At 42.6% G+C, this 12958-nt stretch overlaps 1 protein-coding gene across 1 annotated transcript; it reads left to right on the top strand.

Moving 5' to 3' along the window:
• The first annotated feature begins 3975 nt into the window (after positions 1-3975).
• On the top strand, positions 3976-11775 carry LOC133403864 (nuclear receptor subfamily 4 group A member 2-like). Its single transcript, XM_061679264.1, is given in 8 exon segments — positions 3976-4019; positions 4270-4961; positions 4963-5094; positions 9351-9480; positions 9569-9726; positions 9803-10002; positions 10703-10881; positions 11516-11775. Coding segments are annotated over 7 exon segments (1746 nt in total). The 5' UTR covers positions 3976-4019; positions 4270-4274.
• The last annotated feature ends 1183 nt before the right edge of the window (positions 11776-12958 follow it).

The raw sequence follows: 12958 nt of genomic DNA, 5'->3' as shown, positions 1-12958 counted from the left end.
CCAATATAATTATTCAATTAAAATGTATTGTGCATAAAAGTTACACAACAGTTTTAACTCAATAATAATAATAACGATAATAATTCATTTTATTTATATGCACCTTTCAAGCAACTCAAGGTCACCCTACAAACATAGTTAAAATACGGGAAATGTTAAAGTGAATAAGCAAATAAATTTTTGAAAACATCCATCCATCCATCCATTTTCTGAGCCGCTTCTCCTCACTCGGGTCGCGGGCGTGCTGGAGCCTATCCCAGCTGTCATCGGGCAGGAGGCGGGGTACACCCTAAACTGGTTGCCAGCCAATCGCAGGGCACATACAAACAAACAACGATTTGCACTCACATTCACACCTATGGGCAATTTAGAGTCTCCAATTCATGCATGTTTTGGGGATGTGGGAGAAAACCAGAGTGCCCGGAGAAAACCCACGCAGGCACGGGGAGAACATGGAAACTCCACACAGGCGGGGCCGGGGATTGAACCCAGGTCCTCAGAACTGTGAGGCTGACACTCTAACCAGTCGTCCACCGTGCCGCCATTTTTGAAAACAGTGCAATGCAAATATGTTGTACCTAAAAGTAAGATCAATCTGAACTGTACTTAAAAAATGTGCTGTTCTATATTATAAAATATGTTTAAACCACTGCAACATGCAGTTTGAACATTTAATTCAGTGATTATTTCGTGTACAACACATTAAGAATCACTGCTTTAAAAGATACATATGCCTTTTTCCACAATTTAAAACAGTTACAGGTGTCTTAATAACATGTCTGTTTTTCCAAGTACCCAAAGAAACAAGAAATACAGTACAATTTATACCCTCTTTTTTTCACCTCGCTGAACTCAGCCTGTTTTTAGGGGGTGTTTTTGTCTCATGCAAATGAGCTACGGCTTACTTTGCTGTGGGGTCGAGAAGGCATACCATGTATGTTTTTGTGTGTGTGTATGATTTTTTTTCCCATAATGGAAGATAAACGAGGGGGTTGCAACGAGACAAGTGGTTACACTAACTAAATAATAACTTGTGTGATTATTTGTATTTTAACTCGTGTATTCAGCACCAAGACACCGAATTATCCGTCCCTCTTCTATAGCACCTCATTGGGGTCGTGGGTGTGCTGAAGCCTACCCCAGCTGACTTTGTGCAAGAAGCAGGATGCACCCTGGACCTGGAATGGTCGCCATCAATGGCAAGGCCACTAAATTACACTTGACAATTACTCTAGCAAATCCGAGCGTGCTGCGCATGCAGTGGCCACATTGTCAAACACAAATACCCTACCCACGCCCACAGTAGACAAATTGCTGAACATTTGCGTATGTGCTGTTTTACAGAAGCTAACTGTGGTAATGCTAATGTTATATTTGACTTTTGGCTTTGATATGATATTGTTTCCATGCACAAACGCAAAGAAGTGACGGCGAGCATGAATGTGAGACTGAATGGTTGTCTGTCTCGATATGTGCCCTGTGACTGACTGGTGTTCAGTCCAGGGTGTAGGGGATAGGCTTCTGCCTAGCCATGACCCTAAACAGAGTAAGCGGTATAGAAAATAGATGGATTGTAACGGCCCATGCTCCTATAAAACAGTATTTTCACTTTGCACCATTGAATTGTGGGGCCCAAAATCACTGGTGTGGCTTCTGCTTCTGTGTAGTCCGACCATTGCTTGGAGATGGCAAATCTTTGCCCAGCCTTGCTGCCAAGACATGGGCAGAAATTCAGTGTGGGGCCGGTATTATGTAATTTTGTCACTTTACTATCCTGTAAAATTCAGAACGACTTGTCTACAGGTATCATTTTCTTAATTTCGGTTGTGTGGGCAGGCGCTCCGGAGCCCTAATTTTTTTGCATACAAACATTCATCCCTGCCTTTTCAATACTACTTATTCTTATTAAGGTCATTGGTGAACTGGAGCTTGAATTGATTGGCAGCAATTGTGGAGCACATGTAGCCAAACAGGCGGCACAATGGTATGATAGTCTGTAGAAATTTAATGCGTATATTACTTTTAGGCGGCACGGTGGGCGACTGGTTAGCACATCTGCCTCACAGTTCAAATCTGCCTGTGTGGAGTTTGCATGCTCTCCCCGTGCCTGCGTGGGTTTTCCCCGGGCACTCCGGCTTCCTCCCACATCCCAAAAACATGCATGGTAGGTTGACTGAAGATTCTAAATTGCCCATAGGTGCGAATGGTTGTTTGTTTATATGTGTCCTGCGATTGGCTGGCGACCAGTTCGGTGTTTACACCGCCTCTTGCCCGAAGTTATCTGGGATAGGCTACAGCATGCCCGCGACCCTAGTGAGGATAAGCAGTACAGACAATGGATGGATGTAAACACAAAATCATTGACACCCCATCCATCCATTGTCTGTACCGCTTATCCTCACGAGGGTCACGGGTGTGCTGGAGCCCATCCCAGTTATCTTCGGGCGAGAGGCGGTGTACACCCCGAACTGGTCGCCAGCCAATCATAGGGCACATATAAACAAACAATCATTCGTGCACACATTCACACTTATGGGCAATTTAGAGTCTTCAATCAACCTACCACGCATTTTTGTTTTTTTGGGGGTCGGGGGGGGGGGGGGGGGGGGGGGATGTGGGAGGAAACCGGAGTACCCGGAGAAAATTAATGCAGGCACGGGGAGAACATGCAAACTCCACACAGGTGAGGCCGGATTTGAACCCGGGTCCTCAGAACTGTGAGGCAGATGTGCTAACCAGTTTGCCCACCGTGCTCCCTCATTGACACTCACATTCACAATTTACTGGTTCTCAAACTTTTCACACAAAGTACCAACTAGAAAGATACTTAGCTCTTCAACTGCCACCATCATGACCATAATTTTAATAATTAGTAGAGAAGGCAAAAAAGTATTATTTTCCTAAAAAGTATATTTAATGTGGCGTCCAGCAGCTTCTCTAACCGCTGGCAACGGGCGGATCTCGTCTGTTTCAGCCGCTGCCTCTCAACACAACCGCCATGGGTGCCAGACAGCAAAACATGTTGCCCAAATAACACAAAACACATTACACTTCAGTGAATATGTATTTTTTCCGAGTTGTGGACATAGTTTTATGGCCAATTGCACGCTATACTGGTGGAACTGGGTGAAGTTATTTATGAAAAAGGAAGTGCAATTCAAACAAATGGCCACTGCATGCAATAAGGGTACTTGGTGTTGATAGTTTATGAAGTGGGGTTTTCGCCCCAGTACAGTGACGTCACGAGGGTCATTCTAGCCCCAGGGTTAGGAACGAAAATCAGGAACATTTTGGAGGTGAAAAAGTTTTTTCAGTCTTTGCACGTTTTTCAGCACATGAAAATGAGTTTGGTTGTACTTTAAATACAACTGAACTGTTCCAAGACTGCGATTCGTCGAATAATCTCTGATTTTGACTCTTCAATGAACCTACCGTGCATGTTTTGGGAATATGCGGGGAAGCCGGACTATTCGCACAAGCGTCGGGACAACATGCAATCGCCACACAGGAAGGCCAGCGCACTGATATGAATCCTGACCTCAGAACTGTGAGCCGGATGTGCTAACAACCACTTGGTAAGTGGTTAAAAATAAATGCAACTGCAAAATAACCATAATTAAAAAAAAATTGAAAATATAGAAAAATATATGATATGAAACAATGTAGAATTTGATATATCCTATGAAATTGATGAAATAGGTTTTCGTCAAGATGCAACATGGATCTCAAGTGGGCCTCTAGTTCAATAACTGGCTACATCAGGAGCTAAATGCAGTGCACGTACAGATAGGAAGGGGGGGGGGGGGGGGGATCGAGGGGCAAGAGAGAGAGAGGGGGAGAGACCGCCTCTGTGCGTAATGGTTTTGGCACAACAAAAGCACATTGTCGGTGTCCATCGGAATCAAGCCTTGAAGCAGGCTTGGGAGACGTGCTGCAGCCATCGGATCACCTTTGCTTTGCAACCAGCAATTGACTTCATGATCGCCACACATCTTCAACTTCCTGGATTCATGTTTGAGGTACATATGATAGCCACGAGAATCACAAATCTACAAATTCGTGTCTGATACATTGCATATCACTATAATGGAGCGCTTCGAACTTGCACCCCTTTTGTTTCCGTGATTCTACTGCTCTAAGTTATTTTAGTAGAGATATAATTCTTATTTCTAATTTATTACAGCATCCGTCCCAATATAGGAAACACGGCCTCCGGAACCATATGGATGCATTGAATCAACTCTGCCGCACTTTCTTGTCTGATTGCAGTGACCATGCCATGCGTGCAGACCCAGTGCAGCTCCTCTCCTCAAGGAGCCAGCCCGGCGTGTCAGAGCGCGGCCGGAGAGCGCAGCTGTGACTTCCTCACCCCTGAGTTTGTTAAGTTCAGCATGGACCTTGCTAACAGTGAAATATCAGCTCCGTCGTCGGGCGCGGAAGCCTACAGCTGTGGCTACGATGTGAAGCCCCAGTGTCTCTTCCAAATGCCGCCTCACGGTGAGCTGTCACGCGTCAAGACGGAGGATGCGCGTAGATGCCCTGTACGCTTTCAGCACCATCAACACCCGCAGGCAGCTGATCTACTGCCCTCCACGAGTTCAGTTTACTATTACCAGTCTCCATCCTCGGGCGCACACATCGTGCCCGACTTTCAAACTCCGCCAGGACCTGCTATGTGGGAGAACTCTGGTTCTCTGTTCCGTCAAGACTATTTGGTGGCGGCGCAGAGGGCAAACGCCTTATCCAGATTTTCACTGTTTTCCATGAAACATACACACGAAGGCAATCGAAACTTTCCTAACTGCAGTCCGATGAAATTTGACCGACCTTTCCACGTGTCTACCAACGTGGACCAATCATTGGACTCTCGCGGTCTCCTTTGCTGCAATGGACTTGGAAAGCAGTCGTGTGCAGGATTTCACCCTCTCCAGCTCGCCCACAGTCAGCGCTTAATAAACAACTTCAGGCATCCCCGTGTCCACCCCCAGCCGAGGACGTCCGAGCGCGGAGGGACTGTGCGCGGTCTGCGGGGACAACGCAGCCTGCCAGCACTACGGAGTGCGAACCTGCGAGGGCTGCAAAGGATTCTTCAAGGTGGGTTCTGTGAACATTTCCCTCTAAACATATAAAGATGCTTTCAGAGGTTATATATCGCAAACCCGATTCTCTGTTTTCATATGGCACCATTGGGGGGGTGAGGTGGTCGGGGTGGGTCATTTCTTTAGCTAGTTGCACTGTTAAAAAATAAATAAATAAATAAAATACAAATAAAAAAATCCGGGGGAAAAAAATCAGCAAATTTTCCCATAAAATAACAGGGAAAAAGTCTGCCGGCTGGGTTGCCAGAATTCTCTCAGTAAAGAATATGTTAAAAATTTAAGCATCCCTCCAGAATACACTGTACATTTTACTGTATGAAAACGTTAAAAGTTTACAAAAGCTAACTGTTTTAAGTGGTTAATTAAACAGACCTTTTCTGCTGAATTAACATGAACGTGCTGCTAATTAAACTAATTATTTCCAACTGGCAATAATCAAGCACAGTTTTTTTTTAAATTTATTATTATGACACTAAACCATTATACAAAGTGCTATATAACTATAGCTGGGATAGGCTCCAGAAGCCCGCAACCCCAGTGAGGATAACCGATAAATAAAATGGATGGAATTGTATTATAACTAACTACAATACAGGAAATTATAATTAAAACAATAATAGCATCGACGTTACTAATGAGTATAGCTAATTTAAAATTGTGCAAAGATATTATTACTCATGAATTCTTGAGTATTAATTTTACAAGTCAACGTCCTGTTGTGCTTTACAAATTCCATTCATCCATCCACTTTCTCTGAGCCACTTATGCTCACTACAGTGACGGTGTGCTGGTCCCCATTCCAGTTGACTTTGGGCGAGAAGCGGGTTACACCCATAATTGGCCGCCAGCCAATCACATGGCACATATAAACAAGCAACCAATCACACTTACAGTCCACATACAATTTAGAGTTTTCAAACAACCTACGGCGGCACAGTGGACGACTGGTTAGAGCGTCAGCCTCACAGTTCTGAGGAGCGGGGTTCAATGCCCGGCCTTGTGGAGTTTGCATGTTCTCCCCATGCCTGCGTGGGTTTTCTCCGGGCACTCCGGTTTCCTCCCACATCCCAAAAACATGCACGTTAATTGAAAACTCTAAATTGCCCGTAGGTGTGAATGTGAGTGTGAATGGTTGTTTGTTTGTATGTGCCCTGCGATTGGCTGGCAACCAGTTCAGGGTGTAGCCCGCCTCCTGCCCGATGATAGCTGGGATAGGCTCCAGCACACCCGCAACCCTAGTGAGGAGAAGCGGCTCAGAAAATGGATGGATGGATCAAACAACCTGCCATGCATGTTATGAGAATGTGGGAGGAAAACAGAGTACCTGGAGAGAACCCACACAGGCATGGGGAGAACATGCAGAGTCCATACAGGAAGGTTGGATTTGAAACCAACACCATAGAAATGAGAGGCTGAGGTGCTGACCACTCACCCACTGTTCCACCATCTTTCAAATTGTACAGCTGAATTGACTAGGATGTCACTACATAACACAGAACGTAAAGTCACGGTTTCATTAAAAAAAAAAAAAAAAAAAAAACCTGTAACATAAATAATCCATAAATGTGACAGTTAAATAAGGCAGACATTGCAGACACTGCAATAATTGAACATTGCATGGCGCAATGCATTCTGGGAACCAGATGGCTTCACATTATTTTTCATACGGCTGCTGGATATTTGTGTTTTAGTTTATGTTCTATTTTTTATTCATTTTTTTGTTTGGTCACTACAAAATGTGTATTTTATGAACAAATGGAAAAATATAATGGAATATTGCTATTACTTTCACGTAATTTTAGAGAAAATTTGATATATACAGTAGGGGAGCAACAAAGAAGTTTATACGACAGTTATCTTTAAATTCTACAGAGAAATATGATTCTTTCAATTTTAAAATTAGCATTTGTGAATGGTTAATATTGAACCCTGTTTCAGTGGTGGTGGCGGTACGGTGGACGACTGGTTAGAGCGTCTGCCTGTGTGGAGTTTGCATGTTCTCCCCATGCCTGCGTGGGTTTTCTCCGGGCACTCCGGTTTCCTCCCACATCCCAAAAACATGCACGGTAGGTTAATTGACATCTCTAAATTGCCCGTAGGTGTGAACGTGAGTGCGAATGGTTGTTTGTTTGTATGTGCCCTGCGATTGGCTAGCAACCAGTTCAGGGTGTACCCCGCCTCCTGCCCGATGATAGCTGGGATAGGCTCCAGCAGGTGACCCTAGTGAGAAGCGGCTCAGAAAATGGATGGATGGATGTTTCAGTGGTTTTCTATTAACAGTTTTTTTCTTTCATGATTTTACACCAGTTTGTTGTTCATTTTTTCTTTCATGATTTTACACCAGTTCGTTGTAAATTTTACCATCATTTTTACAGTATGCAGTCTAAAAAAAAAAGTTCTACATATAGTACCCAAATGTGGTTCTTTGGCTTTTGGGTCCAAGCACCCATGGTTCTCCATAGAAACAACCATTATCCAGCGGTTATAGCACCTAATACGAACCAAATTGCGCTTGAATATTAATCCTAATTCATTATTTTAAAGAATGCTGTGGTGAAGAATCATAGGTGCTATAATGCTAATTTAAAATATTAAATATGTGTAGTCATCATATTGAATGAACAGTTATCTACAACTGAGGTGTTCAAACTCCAGCCCGAAGGCCCATTTGCAGCCACTATCCATTTTTTTTATCGCTCCCTCCCCTACTTTTATAATAAAAACTAAACATGGGCCACAATAGAAGGATATAAAATAGTTAAAATGTTGAAAGATAGCATATTTAGTTTTAACATTTAAAGTAAAGGAATGTGGGGAAAAAACATTGTATGTTACAATATGTTACACTTTTAATTTAGGAAAATATTTTAAAATGTAGCCCGCGACCCTCGTGACGAGAAGCGGTAAAGAAAATGGATGGATGGTTGGATTTTAAAATGTACAAAAAAATAGGTTTATTGAAATGTTATCAAACTTTTAATCTAAGATTGTAAAAAAGTGTAATGTTAAAAGATTTTACAAGGTTTTTTTTTAATCCAAGAAACAGGAAAAAAACAGGTTTTTATTTAACAAATAAAGAACAGTAAATCTGGAAGTTACAAGATATCATGCATTTTTAAACTAAAAAATAAAAATATGGCACACTAAAACTAATAACTTCTTGTTTTGACATTGACTACAGCAGGCTGAGATATAGACTTCTTTTTTACCTTTCAATGCATTTAACTGATTAGCATATGTCAACATAAAGTGAGGTGGATTTGAGGTGAACAAATATATTATATAATACTAAGACACCACTAAATGTACACAATTCACACAACACAATGATTTCAGAACTTTGTGATTACATTGTGTTGATCTGTTGTCCATGATGTTTTATCATATTGATTCTGCCAGCAGTATGTTGGACGTGGAGAGCAGATACGTATATACCTCACAGGCCAAGGTTTACATTTTTCCCATGACAAAATATGAGCTCTGGCCTTTTCATGTTCAGTTTGCACGTTTCTGGGTTATTTCCGGGCAATCCATCTATTCTTCCCACTTTTATATATATATATATATATATGTGTGTGTGTGTGTGTGTGTGTGTGTGTGTGTCCTGTGAGTGACTGTCACTGTCTAGGGTGTACCTCACCTGCAGTAAAAGTCAGCTGGCATATTGCTCTATCTCACCTGATTAAAGAATAAGAATAATCAGAATAAGCAGTAGAAAATGCAAAGATGGATTTTGCCTCACATGCCTGCTTTTGACCTCTTGCCCGGAACGATTATGGGGCCAAATGTCCTGTTTGAAAATGGCCATTGACGTGCCGTGAATAAGAAACCTTCCTTTTCCCCCTTTGATAAAGATTCCCAGGACAATTGCCTCAATTATGAATGCCCATGACCCTGTATTTACCCAGACTGGCAGGTCCACACACCGAATACCTTCCAGCACGTCTCAGAGCCCACAGGACCAAGAAGGCTGCTGATGATTTTCAAAGAGGCTTTTAGCTTACCTTTTTATTTAGAATATATTCCATATGAACAAGTGTCTTAGCATTACAAACCGAGCTGGCCATTGATGCTTATAATTAGTTTTTGAGTGTTGGCCTTCTCATCAAACTGCAGGACAACAATAACCACAATGCACTGGACTGTATCTGTGATGTTTCATTGTCACCCAAACATCGTTCAGTCGTTCCACATCATGTCTTTGACAATCAACCTTTTGTCCAGTGACAAACTATTGTAATCTTCCTCCAGCGCACAGTGCAGAAAAATGCCAAGTATGTGTGTTTGGCAGCCAAGGGTTGCCCCGTGGACAAACGCCGAAGGAACCGGTGCCAATACTGTCGATTCCAGAAATGCCTTGCAGTCGGAATGGTCAAAGAAGGTAACATTTGAATGTTGCCTTCAAGCTTCTTCTAACATGACATATGTTTTTACAGAATCTGTTTGATGTTTTTCCTCGTGCAATACAGTGGTGCGGACAGACAGTCTCAAAGGTCGCAGGGGTCGCCTTCCCTCCAAACTTAAAGCTCTTCCTGATTCGTCCTCATTGGTCAGCACGCTACTGAGCTCCCTTGTCAGAGCCCATGTGGAGTCTAACCCTTCACCCTCACGGCTTGATTACTCCAAAGTAAGAAACGGTATTAATGTCAGAAGGAGCTTGCATTCCAAACACTTATTTCTTCATTTGTTGTGGCCTTGTGGAGTTCAAAGAAGGTCCAGAAAGCCCTCCCGGAGATGACGCTCAGCACGTGCATCAGTTTTACGACCTTCTGACCAGATCAATGGAGGTGATTGGGACATGGGCACTGAAGATACCGGGATTTGTCTCTCTGTCCAAACATGACCAAGACCTCCTCTTCTACTCAGCGTTCTTGGAGCTCTTTGTGTTACGTCTGTCGTACAGGTAAACAGAGCAGAGGTGTCAAGTGAGTGTGATTATCAGGGGCTCAGAACAAGGTTCTGTAACATTTCTAACAACACACCTGTTTGAATTATCCATCCATCCATCCATCAATTTTCTGAGCCGTTTCTCCTCACTGAGGTCGTGGGCGTGCTGGAGCCTATCCCAGCTATCATCGGGCAGGAGTACACCCTGAACTGGTTGCCAGCCAATCGCAGGGCACATACAAACAAACAACCATTCACACTCACATTCATACCTACGGACAATTTAGAGTTGTCAATTAACAATACGATGCATGTTTTTGGGATGTGGGAGGAAACCGGAGTGCCCGGAGAAAACCCACGCAAGGACAGGGGAGAACATGCAAACTCCACACAGGCGGGGCCGGGATTTGAACCCCAGTCCTCAGAACTATGAGGCAGACGCTCTAACCAGTCGTCCACCGTGCCGCCCTGTTTGAATTATCAGACAGAAATATGCACCTAGTAATGTTGTGGTTCACAAGCTATTGTTCATACCAGATTGATGCATTCAAGATTAACCACCCACTCATTGATTGTCATCAGTCCAGAGTGTACGCCACCTTAAAGTTGGGATAGGTTTCAATTTGCCAATGTGACCCTGAACATGCTAAATCTAGGTGGTCATGAAAAGGTATATATGTATGGATGGGTAGATTATGTGCACCTTTTTGTCTCAGATCTAACCCAGATGAAGGCAAGATGATATTCTGCGATGGCTCTGTGTGGCACCGCCTTCAATGTCTGCGGGGCTTTGGCGAGTGGATTGACAGCATTGTTGAGTTCTCCACCAATCTACATAGGATGAATCTGGACATCTCCACCTTCTCCTGCATATGTGCCCTCACCCTGGTCACTGGTGAGACCTCCAAAAGATAACTTATTTAGTGCATTTTTGCCTTTGACATGAATAGAGTGAACTCCCGCCTGTTCCCGATTTGCTATTCACAAATTCACTTATTCTTTCTGTAATGCCCGAAGATGCCACAAAATGCCGACAAACTCCTGGATAACAGACCTTTCTATATTGAGGAGGAGCTAAGTTTAGCCTAGTTTGTTAGGGGAAGTTACAGAGAGTCTTACACTGGTGTATGCTTTTGCTCTGCTGAGTGGCTTTTTTGTAGTAAAAAGATATTTGGGGATGTACCCTACCTATCACTCCAAGTCAGCTTGGATAGCCTTCATATCTATACTGGTTACTCTTAATAGGCTAAGCAAGATAGAACTGCATAAGCAGTATAGAGATAGTTAGATATGCATATGTTCCTACCGTGAACTTCTTGTAGCCGTATGCCAAAATGGTGTATGTATCTTTGTACTGTATATATTTAAATGCAAGCTATGTTGGTCTTTCTCTCTCTCTCTCTCTGTATATACTGTATGTATATATGTATATATATATATATATATATATATATATATATATATATATATATCGTATAATAAAACACTGATCAAATTTAACGTCCAATATAATGCGTGTTTTTGGACAGAGCGACACGGACTGAAGGAACCGAGTAAGGTGGAGGAGCTGCAGAACAGCATTGTGAAATGTTTAAAGGATGGCAGCATATACTCAGACAGAGACTCAAACACGTGGTCGAACCATTTGTTCAGACTGGTGGAAAAGCTTCCTGAAATTCGCACTCTGTGCGTTCAAGGCCTGCAGAGGATTTTTTATTTAAAGCTAGAGGATCTGGTGGCACCACCTGCTATAATAGACAAGTTATTCCTCGACACGTTGCCCTTTTGAAGACACCAGGGGATATGTTCAAGGACAGTTGATCATTTATACACTGATCATTTTGGGGGGAAATTTGAGCACAGAAATGTTAATTTTTAATATTTATCTTATTTATCTCTAAGTGTTAAATGTGAATTTTGATTTGATTGTGATTTTTATGCAACCTCCTCCTTTATTTTAATAGGTAGATTACATTTGCAAATTCACCATTGACTGGTAAAAATACATGTGGACATCTGTTAAGTGTCCTTATGAGGATATGTTTATATTTTTAATTGTCTCGTCATGTTATATTGAATAAATTACCTTGGAGAGTTGTTGTATGAATTTATTGAGGCTTGTATCAGAAGCTCTGAAATAAGGTGAACTCCATATGCAAGGAGTCATTTGTCCAGTGGTGTAACCAGACATGCTGGACTCCTCTCAGTATGAACCCATGAATTTAATGGATCGCTCAAATCTAACACTATCTAAATCAAATCTAAAAAATATATACTGCTGACAACAAGTCACTTACGATGAAGTGGTTCAATCGCCTGACTTCTGTGTAGGCAGTTTGGGTTCTGTCCCCACCTTAGTGGAAGTGCAAATGTGAGTATAAATGGCTGGCGACCAGTCTAGGGTAAAGTCTTCCTTTTGGCCGATGTCAGCTTGGATAGGCTACAGCTCCCTGCAACCCTCGGCAGGATATTGTAAGTGAGAATGGATGGATGGACACTGCTGACAACATTCTACTGATTTAAATATAAAGTATTCTATCAGCAGATGCAACTTCTGATTTGTACTAACCTCTACTGTATTTAAAACAATATGATATTTTTTTGTGGGGGAAAAAAAAAGGATAATGATCCTGAGATTTTACAGTAATTGGGCCACACATTGATAATAGCTGTTTAAAATGACACCACGGCTGGAAGAGCGCAATAAATCAATGTAGGGTTATGGGCAACAACTTTATTCTGATTATTAATGAATGAAATGAGTCGTTCTTTTATCTTGGCCGCCACCCACCGCCAGGCAAGCGAGTCGGCTGCGAGCGGAAACGGAACTGCTGAAGCGTTCTGTCACTCACTTCTGAATCTTCGGCGAATGACCAATGAGCAGCCAGCGTGCAGGCGGGGGCTGGACTTCATTAAACGTACTGCCATGTGATTTGCGATTCGCACAGCGTTGTCACGCACTTCGGCGAATG

This window comes from Phycodurus eques, chromosome 1 (assembly GCF_024500275.1).
Source record: "Phycodurus eques isolate BA_2022a chromosome 1, UOR_Pequ_1.1, whole genome shotgun sequence".
NCBI classification, from domain to species: domain Eukaryota; kingdom Metazoa; phylum Chordata; class Actinopteri; order Syngnathiformes; family Syngnathidae; genus Phycodurus; species Phycodurus eques.
This window is presented reverse-complemented; position numbering and strand designations above follow the sequence as displayed.